Below are 21927 nucleotides of genomic sequence, written 5' to 3' on the forward strand. Positions count from 1 at the left end.
GTACCCTGCGCCCTGCACTGCTCCGGGCTGAGCAGCCCCAGCGAGCAGCGAGAGGCGGAGCGAGCCCTAGCCGACCGACGGGTGCGGTGGCCGCCGCCCTCCACAAGATGGCGGCGCGGCCGCGGACGGGGCGGTGCCGCCGCTGTTGCTGCTGCCGTCGCGGGATGATGACGCGCGGCCGCGGTGCGCCCGCCCGGGGATTCCCCGTGTTGTTGTCCCGCGGCCCGGCGGGATGCGAGGCCGGAGCGCGGCGCGGCGCGGCTGGCGCTGATGGCGACTCGCTGCGGGGCGGGCCGCGGCTCCCGGCCAGGGCTGGGGCCGGGGCCGGGGCCGGACGAGTTCACCGTCCCGGCGGAGAAAAGCCGCTTGCTGGAGGGGAGCCGGGGCCGAATCGAGGGCTTGTTCGAGGTGCGGCTGGCCGTGCTGGGGGCGCAGGAGGACTGGCGGGCCTCCCTCCCTCCGCCGGGCCGGCCGCCGGCCGCTGCCAGGATCTGGGTGCAGCTGGCGGGCGGCGGCAAGGCGGTGCGCTGCGCCAAGGTACGCGGATGCGGGTGGGCCGGGGACGCTGCCTGCAGGGCCAGGAGAACGGGGCCTTCCGGGCGCGCAGGGCTGCCCCGCGCCGCTGACGCGGGCGGAGGAAGGGGAAGAGAAACGCCCGGGGACGAGTTCGCGGCCGCCGCCTCAGGAGCGGTTGCGCTGGGAGATGGCGGCGGAGCTGCGAGGGGCCTCGGCGCCTGGCAGGGGGCCCGCGGCCGTGCCGAGAGGCGGCCAAGGCGCTTCCCCCGGACGTTTCCTCCTGCCCTGCTCGGGGAGTTGCTGGGGACCGGCTGGGTGTTGCCAAGTGTCACGGTGCCTTGCACACGTAGCCCGTTCCGTGGCATTCAGGCAGCTGTTGGCAGGGCTCCAGCTTCGTGGAGCTGGCGTGTCCTCGGTGTGCGAGCCGGCAGGGCCAGCCCTCCGCGCCATAGCTCTCTTCCTAAGCGGGCGCTAAACTAACTAAGAAAGAGTCGGCTAGGCCGTTCCTGTCTTTGCTTGTAACACTACTTGCTGTGAAGCCATAAATTGGTGGGGATCCTTAGCTTGTATTTTATGACTTAATTCACTCTCAGGACTACATTCCACTTTTAAATACTTGCTTCCTTACCTGTATAATGCATAAAACTTCTAGGGAAAATATTATGAACGTTAAGGTTGTTGAATTAATTGACTCTGGCTCTAAGCCAATTTGCTTGTACAGTTGGGCTCAGAGACTTTAGAAACCGCTACAGGTAGCGTAAAGGATATTCCTCCTGAAAAACAGCAGATTATTTTAATCTTCTAATTATTTCTTTTCTTGGTCACATGGAAAATGCTTCTTACTCTACATACTTGAAAGGGTATGGGAGACTTTTCACTTCCGTGCAGAGCAGTCTTCAGACCCTATCTTGAGTTTCTTTTTTTAATCTCAGCAAAAGCAGTCATGTGACGGCTAAGGGACAAAACATGATTCTGTGGATTTGTTGCAGAAGCAGTTTGTGCTAGTACAGTCTTGAAGCATCCCGCCTCGATGTTTACTCTGATGTGACTCAGAGATGATAGAAAGTGGCCTTGCATTGTTGGTTACCTTGTAATGAACAGTTTCATTTAAAAGAGAAATCAGTTTCGTTTAAAAGAGAATTTCAAATTCCCAGAGTAAGGAAAGACAATAAAAATTGGCCTGCTTGGGAATCTGCACATGCAATGACCGCAGCTTAGAAATTGGTTTCACTGTATTATACAATTTTAAGTGCAGAAAGGGACAGCTTGGTGAAAAATGATGCTACCTGACTGAAAAAATAGTATAGTGTTTTGACAAAATTTCTGAACTATGATAGAATGAGGCAGTATAGTGAATTTACTTTAACTGTAGTAACTTCTGAGTGGCAAAAATCATAATGTGATATCTTTAACCTATTTAAATAAATAAAAAAAAACTTCTAGTCATGCTTTCCATGTTTAACTCAGAACTAGCTTCTCAATCATTTGTCAGTATCATTTGCTTTTTCAAGACGCTGTGTTCCAAAGCTTTGTGAAAAGCTGCCTTGCTGCTAAGCTTTTAGTGTGATTTTTTTTTTTGGTAGTAGGTGTTTTTGTCACTTGTAGCTTTAAAATTTAAATGTATTTTATTAATGTAATCTCTCAGAGTCCAGATAGTGTTTTTGTCTTGTTTTAGCATAATTTTTTGATAGGACATATTTTAATGCATACTACTGGGGCTACTAGTTATGTCGTTGCCATACCACAGTGAGAAGTACAAAACAAAGAACACACATAATAACTACTTACAAGTATAGAATACCATTTCAATAAGCCTTTGGAAATTCTTCAGAAACTGTCTTTACAACCTCACACTTCATGCAGTGTGTATTGTCTGACCGAAGAATGGGGATGACAAATACATTCTGGCTTGCCTTTTTAAATAATAAATGCTTGCACTCTTTGCGCTAAAGACTGTGTGGAAAAATCAAGATTTGTTTCAAATGAGTTGACCTAGTAGATAAAAAAAGAGGTGGCACAATTGAAAGCTAGCTAATCAATTTTTTATTCAGTTCTGTATATAGCATAGATACTGTTCTGGAGCCCAATGGAATAAGTTACTCTGTAAATTAGCAGTAATATTAGCAGTAAAGTTGAATTTGGTGCAAATACCAAAATTTTAACCATTCTTAAATTTGAGATACAAATGGCAATGCCTGTACTTGTGTGATCGTGAGGGCTTCCAGATAGTAAGAGCTCTCAGAATCAAGAATGGTAAGGATTTTTTGCGTTAATAGAGTACATAATACAGTGTGTATAACTAATATACTCAGTTACTGTCCATTTCAAGTGAACTTATTTATAAAGAATAGGATGACAAAGGAAGTTATGTTCCATGAAATCTGTTTTAACACCTGTCTTCTCTTTGTTACCTGGTTTACTGGCAGTATTTACTTTGTCACATTTGCTGTGCTGGCTTTATTTTCTAATGTATTTGTCTGTTACTGAATAATTTTGTGTGTCAGTTTTTCGTAAGTATTCATTCTGCTGTCTTTTTCTCCTCCTAGGAGTATATTAAGGGACTGTGTGAACCTGAACTCGAAGAAAAGCAGTACTACCCAAAGGACATGCACTGCATTTTTGTTGGCGCACAGAGTGTGTTTCTCAACAGTCTTATTCAGGATACCTGTGCTGATATAACAGTGCTGGAAATAGGACTGCTTATTATTAAAGGGGGTGCAGAGGCTGTTGTTATGGCTCAAAGTCATGTTCAGCAGTTTGTGAACCTTTTCGAGAATAATGAAAGCTTACCAAGTGACAATGAATCAGAGATTAAAAAGCAATTTAGACAATTTGTGGAAGCACATGCAGATAAATATACAATGGATTTGCTAATTTTGCCTAGCTCACTAAAAAGAGAACTCCTAAGTCTCACGCAAACTGAATGTTGTGAGGCAGAGAGCAATATCATAGATCTTACAGGTTCTGAGAGTCCAACAGAGTTTTTACAGGACAAAGCTTCCAAAGTAATTGTTACAAACAGAGATGGAAGAACAGGTGGTGAGGAAGCAAGAAACAATGCTGGGACACCTGTAACTGAACTTACAAAACAAATGGACACGGTGTTTTCTGATGCTCCTGAGACAAGTTTTGTTCCCATAAATGTTGTGCCTTCGTTAGAGGCAGTGGTGCCTAAAGAAAGGCAGTCATGTAAAAGAAGATCCTCTGATGCTGAGGAAAGGCTCCCTAAAAAGCAATTCTCTTTGGAAAATGACCAGGAAATGAAATCCACTTCCCACAGTGATCCTTCTGAGAAGGATGCAGTTATTGATTTGCTTTCAGGTAGCTGTGGTGAATTAGATGATCCCAATTACTTTATTAAAGAAGATGATGATATCAGTGAGGAAATGGAATATAAGATTCTTGTGAACTTTTTCAGAACAATGGGCTATTCCCAGAGTATTGTAGAAAAGGTTATTGGCATTCTAGGACAATCTGTGGAACCATTAACGTTGCTAGAAGAAATTGAAAAGGAAAACTTAAAATTTCAAAAAGAACATGAACTATCATCTCAAAAACCCAGAACTATAAATCCTCCTTTAGGAAGTAATGCAAATAATTCACAAAAACTAGAAGACAAAGGCATTTCTAGCAGTAAAAATCTACTTAAATCCGGTCATGCTTCAAAGGAGACAAAAAATGAACATCATAATATAAGAGATGTGCCAAGCACACAAGCTGATGGAGAAGATAAAATGCATACAGTGATATGCAAACCCGTTTCTCCTTCTGGTAAGAGTTCAACTCTATGCTGTAAGCAAAGAGATACTTACTGCTCTGGTAAGAATCGCAGTTCAACATCAAGTGATACAGAAACTGATGGTGTTATAACTTTCAGCCCTATACAGTCAGGAGTTCCAAAAGATGTTGATTTTGTAGCCAGAGGGAGCTCAGATATGCAACGTATCTCAGCTAAGACTAAAACTGCAGCTCAGCAAAAATCTGCAGGGCTCTCAGCTGTACAGAATCTTCATCCTGTTGCTGAGGACCAGTTAGGACACAGCAGCTCTTCTCAAGTGAGATTGCGCAACCAACACCCTTTCCAAACATCAGATTTTGAAAAATTTACTACAGCCCATGTAAAAATACATCCTTCAAGTCCTGATAGAGAGACGGTGGGACCATACAGACGTCATATTGATCCTTCAGTTACCGGGGTTCAAAGATTCCTGGAATCTCTCAAAAAGCCATACAGGCTGGAGTTGAAAAACGAACCTGGGAATCCGTATTTAAAACATATCATTATTGATGGAAGCAACGTTGCAATGTCGTAAGTATTGTTCTTATCAGCTATCTCTTAAAGTTTAATAAACTTTCAAATGAAGTTGGAATAAGGAGGCTGCTGTGGCATAGGTAAAGTTTTTGCTAACTAGTTTCTTGGTGATCAGCAGTCCGTGTATTGTGTGGGGTCCTTCAGATACTGGTAATGGCTGCATAGATTAGTTATGGGAGAGTTTAATAATGAAAAGTTATGTGAGATAAACAGCCATTTTAATTTCTAACACGTTGCAATTTTTATAGTTTTTATTTCCCGTTTAATAAGTCATGTTTATGACTGACTTGTTGAAAATTAGTCACTGTTGAGATACAGTGCGTAGAAGGAAATTCAGAAGTTTTTAGCTGATTCGTTGTGTGACAATTAGAGCAATACACAAATTCAACTAATAATAGCGTGGTTGAGATGTATCATGAAACAATTCTTGTAGGATTAACTTTTGATTTAAAAAACATCCATGCTTTGAAGTTGATTAATTAGAATATGGAAAGGTTTGATTTAAAATGATTGGTGATTGCAATATTCTTGGAAAGATTTACCCTATAGCCTTTTAAGTCCAAACTATTCTTCTTTGGTAGAATGTTGGTAATTTGTAAAACAGCTCAGATACATGAAACCCAAATATTAAAATCTGAAAAAAAAATAACAGGGTGATGGAATCTAAAACCAGCTATAGAGGTAAATGGGATCCTTTTTGATAACAAGACTTCTGAAAATGAAAGATCAGTTAACTCTACAGTATTTCTTACTATGCAACTGTTAAACTTGAAGGCTGATGTGTGCTCTTTTAAAGCTACCTACGTGGAATAATCAGTGTTCCATCTCGATACATAATGCGTCAGTTCGAAGTAATTTCAGTGAGCTCTGTTGCAAGCAATTTTATGCATGAAACTTAACTTGCTCTCCTGGCACCTAAGAGAAAAATTGAGTTACCATCAATTTAAGAGTAAAGTGTGTTTTTTTTCCCACTTCTGCTCATAGAGTCTTGCAGTTTTAAAGTGGCAGTTCTTGTATAATAGTAACATGCTTGTCCTTTGACAACATTGCATATTAGTGCTTGAATCTGCTTTTTTTTTTTTTTTGCAAATGTAGGTATCCATCCAAAAAACTCTCAGAATAAGGAACTGTGTGAGCACGCACGTACCTCATCTCCTATTACTCCTGTTATCTGAAAGAACATATGCAAACAGCAATACACAATTACAGGGCTGTTTGCTAATTTTAATAGATGCTGACAAGGCAGCATGCAGACAAACAAACCCTATGAAATGGGCACAGTTAAAAGATCAAGAAATCCCTTTCACTGACAGTGATGCAGGGATTTTCTGTTAGTATAGATATCTTCTAATTCCCTTTCCTTTTTTTCCCATTGTTTTCATTGTAGGCAACTTTGGAGAGTGCTGCCAATTACATTTTCTTTTCCTTTTTTTCTTTTAAGTTTACTATCATAACCAATTGGAATAGCAAAAATCAATTAGAACCTATATCTCTAAAAATTTAGTGTTTTGCTTGGTTGATTTTAACTTTTGTCTCATCAAAACTACCCTTGAATTGATTGCTGTTCTCTAGTCAGGAAGAAAATTGTTTTTTTTTCTCTTTATACTAAGTAGTTTTGACAGGCATGTCAAACTGTTTGTCAGTGCTTGCTTTGAGACTGTTTTCATAGTTTTAGAACATGAAAGTGTGAGCAATAATAAGCTTTACGCAGGATTTCTTCTTAATGAGGAAGTGGTAATTTTTAAGACCAAACTTTCTTTTTCCTCTGAGTCTTTGTGCTCCACTGGTAAATGTAACAATAGGTAAGAGTAAACTTACTCTGAGAACTTACTATTTAAGTGTGTGTGTGTTTTCAAAGTTTCTCTGCTAAACATGTATAATCCTTCAGAGTACAAACATTAGTTTTCAAATGGAAACCTTGCTGCCAGAACCAAAAAAGAGCTTGCTTTGAAAGATCAGAAATCCTGAAGAGCCTTTTATCAGTCTTAGAAGAGCTAGATCTAGGATACTAATTCTTGAATGGGGTGTTTTCTAATAGTAGGCTAGAATACTACCAGAGATTCCAGGAATTCTGTACAATGCCCATTTATGCTGAGAAAAACGTGTCTGGCTGATTAAGATGTCATCTATTTCTAGCTATTAGATAAAAGAAGTTTCCTTAAAGAATGGGTTTATATGCTGTTTAGGGGAAGAAAATATCTGGGGGGGGGGGGGGGGGGGGAGGGGATTACAATGTTATGTCCTGTAAGAAAATAATGTCAAAGTTTTGTCCTAAAATGAATTTGCTATTTTTGACAGCTGACAGCTTGTATAGTTGCATGGATGCATCTATATAAACACAGATCTGTATTTGCATGCACACAATTTTCTTGGGGGCGAAGATGCATCTAGTTTCAAAGAGATGGACAAAGATGCCCTTGGTTATTGTTCTTTCATGGTTATGAAGAGTCTACTGGAAATCCTAAATGCTTTACCAGAATTTATGGACTACCCAGACTTCCTCAATTGTTAGTGCTAATAAATGCTTCTAACTTCTTTTCTTTGCACAACATCTGTCTAATAATATGTGTGAATTTTGCTTAAGAACTGAAATTTTGAGACATTTTTGTGAAGTGCTCTTAGAACTGTTAATGCTCTTCAGCAAGTTTGGGAATCAATCTCAACTTCTAACATGTAACATACGATAACCTTGAAATTCCTGGACAAATATTCAGGAATATTGCTGCTGGTACTTTAAGCTTATTTCATTTAACAATACTTTATTACCTGTTTTTTAACAGGCTTTGTAAGTATTTGCACATGTTCCTGCTAGGTCACCATTTGTCCCCCATTCAGAACGAAGCATACTTTTTAAATGACTTAGCTTCAAATGCAAGTTAAGGAACAAGGATATAGTAATGTAGTCATAAAAAAATTTGTAGTTAGTCCAGAAATCTCTGCCATAGACTAATTGTCAAAAGTAAATCTAAGTAACTTTATGAGGAGGGGTGCAGGAAGGTTTCAAATATGTAACCTTTCCTACCAAGTGACAACTAATTGAAGGTGGTGATCATCCTTATAATAGATTTGCACACATTAAAGAGCATAGAGCTTGTTTGAGAGGGACAACAGTAAAACTTTTAAAGTCAATCACTGAAGGATTAATCAAATTAGGTGAGTAAGGTCTTCTGACATTTGACTTGCAGTCTTGCTAGCTTTGAAGGGGAAGCCCTACATGATCCATTACTCTTGTCGCTGCTTTAATTCAAGTACAGCATCTTGTTACAGTAAACAGTTCATAAAGCAAGCGTACTTCCTCATTGTTCAGACTCTGTTATTTAGGAAATAGTGATGTAGAAGTGCAAGTCACAACTGAGTCATAAGCTACCTTGAATTTTTTAGAAACATTTCCCAAACGTGTATTAGTGGAAGAGAAATGTAAATTTTTGGGGTCATGTAGAAATTAACAAATATACCACATCCTCTTTGTCTGTTTTTTTCTAAGTGCAGGGAGATTTTTTTATCTACATATTTAATCTGAAACTGTTAAACTCAGCATTCTGTTGTAAGAGAATGTATAGTTCTTCCCACAGAGAAGAACGTTTATGACATGTCAGAAGATAAAGCCTAGTATGAAACATGGTGTTTTGACAAGATGTGTTTGCTTTAAGAACAACCAAATGCATCTAAAACCAATGAATTAACAAGGCAGTGAATAAGCACCCACTTAGTGCTCTGAAGGCTGAGACCAGAGTCTCCAGACTATCTTGTTTGTATATCCTTGTCAGTAAAAATAAATAAATAAAATTGAGCGTGCACCCCCCAATACATGTATATAATTGACAAATGAATAAGTATATGTGCATTACTGAAATTCTAATGTTTTCTTCGCTTGCCCCAATGGATTGTCTTGTGTACTCACTGGGGTGCATACTTAGGAGACCACTGCTGAAGGGCAGAGCAGCTGGGTCCCACTGATGTACAGACAGTCCCCAAATACGGTTCTGTAACATCTGCCTCCTGTTGCTCAACTAAATGAAAACTCTCTTTATGAAAAAAAAAAAAAGGTGGGTGGGGAAAGCAGTGGGCGGAGGAACCAACCAAAAGTAGCAGAATGATAGATGTTTAAACATCCTACTGAATCAATGCAGGGGAGCTTGTGTGTTGGCTTGTTTTTTTTGTGTGTTTTGTTGTTGTTTTAATGTAGTTATTCTGCAGCTTCCTTCTGGCTAAATCAAGCCTCGTTATTTTCTTACATCTTAGAAGGTGAAAAATTGTTTTCAATTTTGCTTTGAATTGTTTTCAGTTTTGCTTCTCAGTACCTTGAGGTTATGGACATCCCTTTCCATTCATATGTATTTTTGCACCCTAAGTGTCATGCCTGTTTTTTTTAAGGCAGATACAAATGCTTTGCTCACAAGCTTGGACTAGGGCTGAATGGGCTTGAATCTCCACTTGCATTGGGTCTTAACTCTGGAAAACTGCAAGAAGCTGAAGAACTTTTCTCTTGTCACATGCAGCCCAGTAAAAACTGCATATTAATATATTAATGCTAACTGTAGTTTCAGTATTTATTGAATGAGAAGGAGCCCAGTTTACTCCAACTGCTAAGAAGTATTTTTTTAAAACTGCCTCTTTTCCTGTGCTGAAAACAGACCTTTCAGGGTAGACTGAAGTGTCCAGATAGTTAGCAGGTCATTTTAAAGTAAATGTTACTAAATTGCTGAAGAAACTCAGAACAGAATAAAAGTAATTTGATGGAATTAGAATTTTTGCTAGAATGGCTTGTGAATTGTGATACATGCTTTCCTTAATGTCATTACAGAACCAAAGGGAAGACTTTACGTGTCCTGGAAAGCAATCTGCTGTTTGCTGCTTTAAGCTCTCCATGATCATCTCTTCTTTATCTTTAGAAATACCTATTTAGGGTCATCCTAGGTTTTTAAAGAACTCGGATAGCTGATAGTATTTACAGTGGCAGTTAGGGAACAGGTGCAGTCTTTGAGATGGATGTCTTGAAAAGACCACCTTGCTGTGATGACCTGCTGTCCTTCAAACACCTACCTAGTTCAAATAAAGTATCAGATTTCTGCTTATCTAGCACTAATGTATTTATTCACGTTACAGCCTAGCTTAATTCTACATGGTATTTGAGAAAGTGTATTGTTTCTAATAGCATATTTGCTTTTTATTTTTAATCGCTTCAGAGCGGGAGTTGGTGATCATGGGGTAAAAATCAGGAGCTGCTGCTGTGCGTTTCTTTCTGGCTGCCTTGCGTGAAAACATTTAAAATTTGAGAAAAAATTAAAAAACATTTAAAAATTGAGAATACAGTCATGTAGTAGTTAGCAGATGTGAAGGTTTAAAATGGGAGAATGCAGAATTAGAGAAAGCATGTTCAACATGAACATTGAGACCTTTGCATCTCTTGAAGTCCAGCCGAGAACCATTTAAATAGTAAAAGTATTTAACAAAGCTTTTCGGGTTACTGAGTGGGATATCCAACACTAAACTAGAGGGACAATGACTGCCCTTAGGTTTGATCTAGAAGGCTTACGAGGAATCTCTCTCCTGTGACAACGAGATTTTTCTCTGCTGTTAATTTTAGTAGGACAAGTGTAGCATATCTGTTCTCCCCCCCAAACTGTTAATAAGTCAGATGTTCTGCCTTTTATAGTTCAGATGTAGCTTACTAATTTTTCTGCCCTTCTGCATAAAATGGTTCTCTCTGAACTTAGTCAGAATCTTAATAGATTCACATTTTGATACATTTATTGTAAAGGGCATACAGAAATTTGAAAGGGGTTTCTTGAATCCTACTAAAGGCTGAATTTCACTGTGAAATACTTGAATGGAGATCTTGTAGAGAACTTAGTGTTTAGAAGACTTCCTGGTTGGTTAAACTAGGGGTTTAAAGATAAGATTTCATTCAAAACTAATAAGGCTTATGATTAGGTTTATATTAAGCCTAATATTATACATTAATTGAAGAACAGTTTAAAATATGAGTACCACTTACTACAAAGTGATTGTTGGAACAGTGATTGAACATCTAACTCAAAATATAGAATATGAACTACTTTGTAAGAGACGCTTTGTATGTTTATGCCATCAGTTCTCAATTATAGTGTGTTTTAATCAGCCTAAATGTCTTTTCTGTGTATGTCTTTGTTTTGTCTAAGTCTAGCCTCCAATATATTTAGCCTTATGTAAGCTCCTAATAGGTGTTTTGTAGGAGTTTATTCTAGAGGTAGCTTTTGTTCCATCTTCTGTGCTTTATTTTATGGTGTTTCTTTATTCTCTTGAAGCTCAATTCCTGGAGTCTAGTCACACAAAGGAGGACTTCCTGCCATTTATTAAATAGATAATTGGATAGATCATTGGATAATTCATATTGGGAAGGACCTTACAGGGTTATCAACTCCATCCTCTGCATCATTCATAGTAGGCAATTGTTGATTTTCTTGGAAGTCACTTAATTGAGTTGCAAAAAACAAGTAGAGCATCTTACTTTCTAAAGGAGAAAGGATTGCCACATACAGTGTTTTGAAACTTTCTCCAGAGAAGTTTCGTTATTTTGTTTGAAAATAGTAGCTGAGTTGGTTGAAATGAAGGGAAAGGAGGCCCTAACATCTTAGATTATCATAGAATTTCTCAGAGTTAATCCTGGGATACCACTTAAAGGTTTTGTTTCATTTTGTATTAGGACTGTATTTGGAACTATCATATATACATGGTGATTGTTTTAATGTATAACCAATAGGTTTTTTGAAACCATTGCTATTAGCCTCTTTTTAAAGGTAAATCCACTTCTAATTACTTAGGTATTGCTGTGCTAAGAAAACTTAAAGGGGACTGAGCTATGTTAAGTTGCAGGTGACATTTCTATTCTCTTCTTGTGCAAAAGACATTTTTCAATTTATAAGATTCCTCATCTGTAACATTAATCAACCTTTATTTTCTTGAGGCTGTAGGTATAATTTCCAACTTCACATTGCGATGTTCTGTTGTTTTCTTTGTATTCATAGACTCTATTGAACTTAATCTCATCACCTTTTTTCTTCCCATTCCTTCCGTTCCTCCCCAAGTCATGGTTTAAAGAAATTCTTCTCCTGTCGAGGAATTGCAATAGCTGTTGACTACTTCTGGAAACGTGGCCACAGAAATATTACTGTATTTGTTCCACAGTGGAGAACAAGACGTGATCCTTCCATTACAGGTAAGGCAAATAGTTTCCTGATGTTTTCTTTAAATAAAGTAAATTGTAACTAATTATCGGGGTATTTCTTTGAAAATAAATGAAAAAGAAAGCATGAGCAGTGTTTGGCTGTTCAGCATGAGTAATCTGATCTCAACGTACAGTGTGAGGCACTCTGAAACGCTGTTTAACTGCTAGGCCATACCATAAGTGGAAGCCCTCTTTTAATTATTTTTGTTTGCCCTTTAATTTCTTGTTCAACATCTTCCTCTTCTGTTTCTATATTAGTAATTCTCCAACTATCAATGTCATTTCTGTAAATTAATAGGTACAAAAATAACCCATCTTCTCTGATAATTATATCAGACTAATTGTCATCTATAAATAGCTTAAGAGGAAAGATTTTGTTTTTAAAACTGAACAGTTGTTTCATGTTTTAACAGAACAGGATTTCTTAACGCAGCTCCAGGATGTTGGAATATTGTCTTTAACTCCTGCAAGGATGGTTTTGGGAGCAAGGATTGCTGCTCATGATGACAGGTGCGGAATATGCATAGTTATAAAATCTTTAAACCCAACTAATGATTGTAAAAGCTTAGTACTTCACGATCGGTAGTACTGGCCAGCTGTTCAGTCTGTCTAAACAGAGCTCTGTGCATTCAACACAAGACTGAGCTTTATTTATAAAATTGTTTCTTATAACAGTGCAAGAAAGTAAATCTCTTAATATTTTTGTACATACTGTTTGCTACTTTCTATGAATTTCTGAAAATTCTCATGGCAATTGTAAGAAAAAAAGTGAATCCATTTCAAATGTCATGACTTACGTTGAGGAAGGAAATGAATCTTCCAGTAAGGTTTTAATGCTTTACTGATAATTGATTTATCCCTGAATCACCTCTTAAGTTTGGAGAGCACTAACATAAATTAGCTGCTGTTCAGGTAATATATATTTTTTTCTCTTAAGTCATTATTGCATATAAATACAGGTGTATACTTGTTCCAGTGTATTTGTAACAATGTGTGGGCTATTCAATTTCCAAGTTAATTTCAGCACCCAAGTTTAGCTTCAGACTGGAAATCATTTTTCAATGAACAATGTGCTACTAAGCTTTAGGTCTTATTGTGGGTGTAGCAGGGTGTGCTAGTGATTTCATTGGTATTGCCAAATTTTGCCAGTCTTGATAACACAGTTAGAAGAACAAAATAGTTAAGGGGGTTTTGTGCTGACTTTTTTCCCCTCAACAACCATCTTTCCTAATTGTGCTTGGATGAGCAGTTTGTAGCTTTGAAACTGTTCCTGACAGCAAATGCAGTGTTCTAACTAATAATCAGTCATACTTTTCTCTGACTGCAGAATTGTCAAGTTCTTTACACCATGGGCAATGCTTATTTTGTTAATTGTACAATCATGTACCTGAGTGCAAAATTTGATATGCAATAGCTAAATTAAGTGCTCTATACTTTAAAACAGAGGAACTCCAATCTCTTAATGATGTAGCAAAAACAATCCCAGTAGTTTGTAGAAGACAGCCAAGTTGGATTTGGTTACACACTAATATTTTTATATACACCTGGCTTTCATATATAATGCTGTGCAGGTGCAGTAATTTTATTTGAGATTACTGTGGAAATGAATGTTATGATAACATATTTGCATTTTGTTCAGAAGTGTAATCATCTGTCTTCAAAAAAAAAAAAAAAAAAGAGTAACATCTATTATCTTGTTGATAAAGTCTCCACACAGTGTTTCAGCTAGCAAAAAGCTTATTTTCAGACAGGTAAAAATCATGGGTTTTTCTAAATAAATTAATAGTTAGTTTGTCATTATTTAACAACAAAATGGTAGCAGCACTCTGTTAGCAAATGTTGACAAAGCAAATAATTAAGTAACATGCATAATACTACCTTGGAGGACACAGTCATTAAAGTTAAAACAAGAAGGTATGTCAAAAATAAGTTTGGGTTAGAATGTTTAGTGAGTATTGTACTCTTTTGTAAAGCAAGCAATGTACGTCTACAAATATCTCAGAATCAGATGAATCTGTGGGTTTGGGGGGGGGGGGTTGTGGTTTTGTGGTGTTTGTCATCCCCCCCACAAATGAAAAAAGCCTCCATAAAGATTCTACTGCACTAAATAAATAAATGCTACCTAAAACTTTGTTGTTTAAAGCTATATAATGGGTCAAAATGAAGTAATTTTCTGGTAATTCAAATGTTTGTTTTCATGTAAATAAGTTACTTTTGGATGGTGAAAATATGTAGTTTTCTAGATCTTTGAATAATTTTCAGCACAGCAGACTACCTTAACTGTCTTGGAAATGAATGTTACAGATTTTTATTACATCTTGCTGATAAAACTGGAGGTGTCATTGTGACTAATGATAACTTCAGAGAATTTGTGACAGAATCATTTGCCTGGAGAGAAATTATTCAGAAAAGGTAATTACTTAGATTTCTATGAAAGTTTAAAGGATGTCTGTCCTTACAGTTGTAGGCACTATAATTAAAAAATAAAAAAAATAAAAAGTAAAAATCCCACAGGAAGGTAATCTGTGATGCAATTCTGGTAGAAATGAAGAAATTACTGTTTGTTTCACTACTTTGATTAATGGCCTTATAATTGTGTGTTGAGTAGCCTAATGTTCCTATTATTCATGTATCCTCTAATACATGTCTGTTAATTGCTCATATAAGTATCTCTTAATTGCTCATGTAAGTAGAAACTCTGTATGGCAGCCAAGTTATATCTCTTCTGAAGTTCAGTGTCGCGTCCTGTTAGAGTAGTATCCTGTTAGGTCCGTTCTCACAGTCTTTCTTGTTACACATTTCATTTCTTCAAGGAGATATAATGGCTGATGCAGACGCACAGTGTCACTGTTAAGGTTTCAGAATCACTCACACTTACTGTAGTACAACAAATAGGCATGGCAAAACAACGTAATGAACACTTACAACATATCCCTGCAGCTGTCTCCCTGCAATTGTTGTGTCCTGTGGGTTTAGATAAGTTTGCTTAGCTGTCAGGTATTCCTGTTTCAATTTGTAGATTCTCTGGGGATTATAGTTTCTCCTGTGAACTTCTTTTGTTGTTGCTTTTTTTCCTCCAGTTAGATCAGGCCCCCTTACTATTAAAGGATGGTCTTCTGTTAATCTGCCTAAATTTCCTATTAGTCTCTCAATTTTCCTGATGACCTTCTGAGCATACATTTACAGCAGTGACTGGGTTCTGCATAGGCATACTGAAATACATAATTGAAAACTTGCTTGAGTTCTTATCTAGTCACATAGATATTTTTGCTATTTCTTTAGCAAGTTTTACCCAAGTCAGGTTCTGTTCTCATATGCTACTTTAGCAAGAATACTTAGCACGTCATTCTTAGGCTGTGGGTTTGTTTTTTTTCAAGATCTTGTGTTAACATCTGCTATTAGTTTTACTTCTGGGGAAATTCCACTATACCAAATCCTCTTCTCACAGACAAATTTTAGTTGAACTGGTTTCTTTGAATGCAGATTTCTCACTGTCCCAAAATGATTCCAGAAAAAAGGCTTCTTTGTCTCTTAACTGTAAGCATCTAAACAATGTTTGTTGGTTGTCCGGCTTTCTGATAACATGAGCATTTTTTGCTACATGTTTGAGGATCCTTACAAGTTTGAAAAAAACCAATCCTTTCTAATCAACTAGAAAATTCCATCCTGTTCCCTGCAGTCACCCAACAGGTGTTGTCAAAAAAAAAAAAAAACCCTCAGTACTTTGCAGTGCAGTGGGAATAAGCGCCCATAAAATTTTGTTGACAGTGAATGCTGGTTGTAATTAAAGTGGGTATTCACTAGTTAAGCTTCAGTAGCTCCTGATATGGTAGGAAGTGTTTGCTCTAAGAGAGGTTGTCCTGTGCTTTGGAGGTGAAGGGTGGGGAGTGGTGAATTCATTGTTAGTGAAGATGTTGAAAGAACTCTCTTGCAGGTTGCTCCAGTACACTTTTGCGGGGGACATATTTATGGTTCCTGATGATCCTTTGGGAAGAAACGGACCTAGATTAGATGACTTCCTTCAAAGTGAAGGCTGTTCCAGGTATAAGCACCATTTTCTCTTTTTTTCTGGGGGGGGGGGACAGTTATGATTTCAAATGGGAACTGACCTGTTTTTGTGGCTCACTTGAAGACTTCTTTAGACCTATATAGTAACGGTACAGTGAAGTCAGACCAAAACACTGTAGCATGTAGTTGCTTAACAAAAACATGGTTTTTTTTTCCCTGTTACTTCAGTCAGTTCAGAAAGTGCTGGTGACATTTGCATCAACATCTCTCTCAGAACTAAGATAAGTAAGACAAATGCCTTAACTTCCTCTGAGGTTTTGACTGTGGTGGCTTTCATGTAAAGGTGGTCCAAGCAGCGTGTTAGTAATTGCCTAAACCTACTGGTAGTTTGGGTATGTGGTGGTCTGCCTGCTAATTACAGTGTGGTGGTATTTAAAATATTTTGGTTGATCACTTACTTAATTCATAGTGGGACAAGGGGTATTACAAAAGAAACACTCTGAATTCATATTCTTTGTCACAGGAGAGGCATTTCACTTCGCACTTGAGGGTATGGTACCGATAAATCCGTTTTGGAGAGCTGTTGCTATTAAGTGCATTCATATTTGATTCATAATTTTTAATATTAATAAACATATTGTTACTTAAGATTATTTTACTCTGTGCATGGATTCATAACTATGAATTTGCTCTCCATTATGTGCCAAGATTTGAGAATGGTTTTACTGTTTTTGCACAAGAAATTAAGGTGATCTTTGCTCTTCTTTCACCAGCTCAGAAATTATAAATACTAATGACAGTGAAGAATAATGAGAGAGGTTTTCAGAAACAAGTGAAGGAATTAAAAATCAGTGATACAAAATGCAAGCACATGCACTTCGGGATTAATGAAAAGCAGGAATATTGGCTACTGAAAACCTTTGAGGAAGAGGAGATGTCTATATCAATAGGTTGTAGGTTGACTTGAAGATAACCGTGTAATGTTGGCATTAAAAAAAGGAAGTGTGGTACTGGAATTGCAAAAGGAAAAGCTGGGCAAGTACTGAAGCTCTAATATAAAGCCCTTATGAGATGTTATTTGGAACATTGTTTTAGCTGCCTGTGTCCAAGGAAAATCAAGTGATAACAGTGTGTCCTGAGGTGGCTGTGATTGTGGAAGTAGGGAAGGGGAGTGTTGGGGGAAACAACCTCTTTTGAAAGGAGTCTAGAAGAGCTTGGTTTCCTACCTGGAAATTTGGAACCAGAAATTGATTTTGGTTTGTGGGTTTGTGGTGGTCTGTCTTGGGTTTTGTTTGTTTAATACAGAGAAAAGGTGCCAGTGTAAAAAGTTTTTGTTCCTTCCCTGTGACTTTTCTGAGTTAAATGGCACCATTGGTTGCTGGGCCTAAGATCAGAAAGTGGAAGGATCTTAAGCAATCAGAGAACTGTTCCATGCTGAGTAGTGGGAGGTGGTACCCTAAATGCTTTTAAAATAGAGCCCTGTAATTTTTATAGTTTCCCCCTGGTCATAGGAAAATGGACTGTAATGTGATTTCCAGTTCATGCTTCTGTGTTATTTTGGTGATGTCTGAAGTAGAATTGGCCCTAAATTTAGCAGTTTTGAGTAGCTACAACTTTTTAAATAGTCTGAAATGAAATCTCAATAATTAAGATATTCAGATCCTGAAAAACTGTATTGCCCCACTAAGGATATTAAATGAGAAAAACCTGGCTTTGACCTAAAAATGGGCACAGCTGACAGCTCTCAGTCATGAACAAAAGTAGATGAGGAAATGATCTTGTGGAGCAGCTGAAGCCCTCCGGTCTGTCCACGTTTTCACGTGTTCTGAGTCAGAGTATATGCGTTCAGTACATCCATTTAGCTCTATGATACTGGTGTTGATACTTCCATAAAATGAGCTTTGACTATTGCTGTATTCTGCCAAGTAAATGTCCTATTATTCACACCATATTGGAAATAGTCCTAGATAATGTTGTTAAGCATGCCAGACTCGAGCTGAAAAATGTTTTAGCTACAGTTTTGCTTCACTTTTGGAATCAAGGGATACGCATTTTTCAGTCAGTAGCTAGCTGAGCAGCAGTGAAGTATAAGAGCTGCAGGCTTTTTTTCTTTCTGTGGTTGTACAGACACAGCATTCCCTCTACCTTAATTTAACCTAAACTTTAATTTTGTTCCACAGAGATTTTCTGTCAGGACAAAAAGCTTTACAGAACAGTGGACAATATTCTTCTGAGACACCTGTCTTCATGCAAGTCCCCAAACCAACCAGTAGCAGTCGACAGCCTAAAAACCGAGTACACGGTGATTGTTCAGCAACGTGGCTTCCGCTGGAAACAAACATGAAGGCTTGTCTAGCAATTCCACCCCAGAGATCTGCCTCAGAAACAGTACAGCTAAGAGAAGCCCTGAGAAAAATATTTCCTGATTATGAGCAGAGACAAAAGATTGATCAAATACTAGCTGATCACCCATTCATGAGAGATCTTAATGCACTGTCTGCCATGGTGCTTGACTGAATACCATGCAGGGTTTTTATATCACACCTGATCTGATTAACAATGAATGTCAATGTGAAGAAAAATGTTGCTCTATTACTTTGTGAATATTCAGAACCTAATTTTATTTGTATAAACAAAGGTATTTTTGTGTATGTTCTGTTGCTAATAGATGCCAGTTTTTGGTAAATTAAAAACTGCTGCTACTACAGATTTGTATTAATATTTTCTATGAAAAATTCTTCTGCTTCCCTTTAATTGCTTGTTAAAGCAGTAGCAGATCTAAAGAACTGCTGTCACTTTAAATAGTGTGTTAGCACACACTCTAAGGGGATAAGTCATATCATAGGTCTAAAAATGACTCATTTTCAGGTATGTTTTCCAGATGCATGGACAAGATCCTATAAGATAAGCCATGCACCTGTCAGATGTTGTTGTTTTGTATCTAGGGTATAGATATTTTTAGAAAACCTATGCTCTTATAGTAGTACCTCCTTCGCTTACAAACCTTCACATATTTCTCCATAAAAATACAAGCAGACCCTTCTAACATTTCCAGATGCAAGGGCTGCTGTATAATGTATATGTGTACCTGCTTTCCTTAGGCCTGCATCATTTATTTTGGAAATGGTCTGTACTCCTAAGGTATGTGGACAACCATTTGAAGATCTGCTGTGTGGGAGTCTGGTGTACTGTTGCAGTACTGTCACAAGATGGCATTATTCATCTGTTGGTTTGTAGTGTTCTAAAGCAAGGTTACTGACCTGTACTCAGAAGTGCTAGTTTTTCTATAAAGAAAGATTAAAATGCAAGACAGATAACAGTACGTGTTGCTGTGGATAAAACCGAACATTATATGAAGAGCTTAGGGATGCTAAGCAGTCTTCTGATATTACAGCTGACTAGTAAGCTTTTTATACGTGGCTAAAATGTCTCTTCAGTCTATGGACACTGACCAAAAAAAATGCACTTGTTCATCCAGATTGTGGGATACTACGTTAGAGTAGTTAGAAGGAAGGCTTCAGCAGGAAAATTTAAAACCACAACTCCCATCATTTGAAGTTACTTGTAATGCTTTAAAAGATCTGTGATATTAACATTGCTTTCAAATTAGAAATTCTTCTGACCATCAATACACTTTCAGAATAACTTAAGTATCTTTAACAATCTGTGCTGTTTCTGTTTGTCTTTGCCCTGCCTATTTGAACTAAGAATGCTGTGATCGGCTATTAACAGAATGTGATGCTGTTTGTATAGAAATGACACGCCATCTTGAGCAGAACTAATAGGATGCAGTTAACAGTCAGCTTCACTCCCTCAAATATGTTTTGGGATCTAGTCCAAAAATGGGGGGAGGAAGGAGGACATAATTTTCAAGAACTGACCAGTGAGACTTTTGAGAGTAGGAGCAAAGTGAAGATTACTGTGCCTATGAACACACTTAAGTCATGTTGCCCTTTTAACAGGTTTCTTGTGATAGGTGATCAAATTAGACTGAAAAGAAAACATGGAGTTCAGAGCCTGTGTTAAACTTCTGGCATGCTTAGCCTTACCCTAAAGCATATGAATAGTGATTTGTTCTCGAGTAGTGTGCTAGGTTCTGAAATCACTGTTTGCTTGGCTGCAGAAGAGTTGGGATATACTGAGGAAAATCAGGTGTTGAAAGTCTCTCTGTCTGGGATGGCCTTTTCATATGCATTATGAGGTCAGAAATAGAAGGCAGTCCTGTTGTTCCCTCAACAGGAGTTGCAGCAAGAGCAAACTAAAAATATTAGGAACAATTTTTGTAGCATCTCAAAAAAATAGTGAGGATGAATAAATTATTTGAATATGGTTGTACATCCAAATGTACAGAGCTTAATTTTTTTTCCTGAATGCTTGAGGGGATGGATGATTCATGGGTCAGGTGGGCAAAATTATTCTGACCAGCACATCTTTGCAAAGAAGCAATGCTCACCTACTAAGTCCTATGTGTTCAGCAAGGTCTGTCCCCACAAAACCTTAGGCAGGTCCCTAAAGCCTGCTGTCACTGTTTTGGGATGGTGTTCTAGTAAGCAGTAAGGGAGTAAATTGCAATCAGATAAGGGTTTCTCTTATGGAGGGATAGGATCCTGAGGAGGACAGTGATAGCGAGTTTGATAATTCTGCTTAGTTCTACATTGGCGTGAGACACAGAGACATGGGGTTGTCATCTTAATACCTAAGCGGCTTTTCTAGAAGTTATCAGGAGAATCAAGAAAATGGGCCCAAACCTATACAAACTATCCCCTATCTCCTTTGTGTATCAGTATACTCACAACTGAAAAACTGAAACTGTATAGTACAGAGATGCAAATAAAGAAGTATGGTTTTGTTTTCAATTTTTATCACAAGGAAGGAAAAGAAAATTGAAGTATGACCCTGCAGAGACAGCAAAAGATAAGTACCATCTTGACTGCTATCCAGTATGGGAGACTTGATGGAATACATAGAGTCTTCACTAAATGGCAACAAATTCAAGGGCTACATCAATGCCAGTAAATGCAAACGTGCCGTTCATTTCTGTTCTAAACATCCAATTTGAAAGGAATTAAAGAGGGATGTAGTGTCAAGTGCTCAGTGGAGTAGTAGCTGATTACTTTTGTATGACACAAGAAGCCTAGCTGGGAATAGTAGCTATCTAAAACCTGTGATCTTACCATTTTTTCCCAGATGGAGTACAGACCGATTAATGAAAAAAATGACTGAATTTGATGGCAGAAGCCTACTGATGGCCAAAGGTTCTTTGCCACCCTCTTCCCCTCCTTGTTTTAAGGTTCTGTTGTGCCTTCAGGTTTGAGTTTTACGCATTGCATCTCTGCTAATGGGGAAAGTGACAGCCATGGTCAGTATGGTTTGATTTTCCTAGAACAAAATGGATGGAACTTTTGTAATGCTGTGCTGTATGACAGAGCAACACCCAGGGTTGCATCTCACTTACACTTAGAACAAAACCATCGGTGTCTTTCAGTTTTATTTTCACTTAGGTTTCGCTTACTTGCTGGAAATATAAACAGCCATAAAATCCTCTATTTCAGTGCATAACAGAACTAGCCCTGTATGAAGAAGAGCAGCCTAGAAAGCCTCCTTCAGTCTAACAAGTAAAAACGCACCAGAACAAGTTTTCTTTTTTTTTTTTTTTCTTAGAATTTTTTATGGCAAAGAAAATATGCTTTTCTTACACATGGAAGTTGGCCTGTGACATTCCTTTATCAACTGTACAAAGTATTCAGAGTGGAATGATCAAAGGAGAAGGTAAAGTCCAAGTGTGACATCCATAAGTCTGAATGTAACCAGAATGTTCCTGATGCCTAGAATAAACTAATTTTCTGAGGTGGTACATATTGCTAATACAGCTTTCAATTTACTG

General features: G+C 38.2%; 1 protein-coding gene across 2 annotated transcripts; it reads left to right on the top strand.

The window, feature by feature from the left end:
- Positions 1–145: 145 nt before the first annotated feature.
- Positions 146–18752, top strand: N4BP1 (NEDD4 binding protein 1). Of its 2 annotated transcripts, XM_035543173.1 has the most exons (7): positions 146–537; positions 3063–4825; positions 11896–12026; positions 12449–12545; positions 14340–14447; positions 15970–16077; positions 18224–18752. In XM_035543173.1, exons 1-7 carry the CDS (start codon positions 271–273, stop codon positions 18558–18560), a joined length of 2811 nt encoding a protein of 936 aa, XP_035399066.1. In that variant the 5' UTR covers positions 146–270; the 3' UTR covers positions 18561–18752. The 2 variants fall into 2 exon arrangements, with proteins under 2 accessions (XP_035399066.1, XP_035399067.1); XM_035543174.2 differs by lacking the exon at positions 14340–14447.
- The last annotated feature ends 3175 nt before the right edge of the window (positions 18753–21927 follow it).

The sequence above is a fragment of the Cygnus atratus genome, chromosome 12 (genome assembly GCF_013377495.2).
Source record: "Cygnus atratus isolate AKBS03 ecotype Queensland, Australia chromosome 12, CAtr_DNAZoo_HiC_assembly, whole genome shotgun sequence".
In the NCBI taxonomy this organism is placed as follows: domain Eukaryota; kingdom Metazoa; phylum Chordata; class Aves; order Anseriformes; family Anatidae; genus Cygnus; species Cygnus atratus.

Coding starts and splice junctions, on each gene's coding strand:
- N4BP1 (XM_035543173.1), top strand. CDS start 271: ATGGCGACTCGCTGCGGGGCGGGCCGCGGCTCCCGGCCAGGGCTGGGG. Junction 4,826..11,895: donor GGAAGCAACGTTGCAATGTC/GTAAGTATTGTT, acceptor TTCCTCCCCAAG/TCATGGTTTAAAGAAATTCT. Junction 16,078..18,223: donor CAAAGTGAAGGCTGTTCCAG/GTATAAGCACCA, acceptor TTTGTTCCACAG/AGATTTTCTGTCAGGACAAA.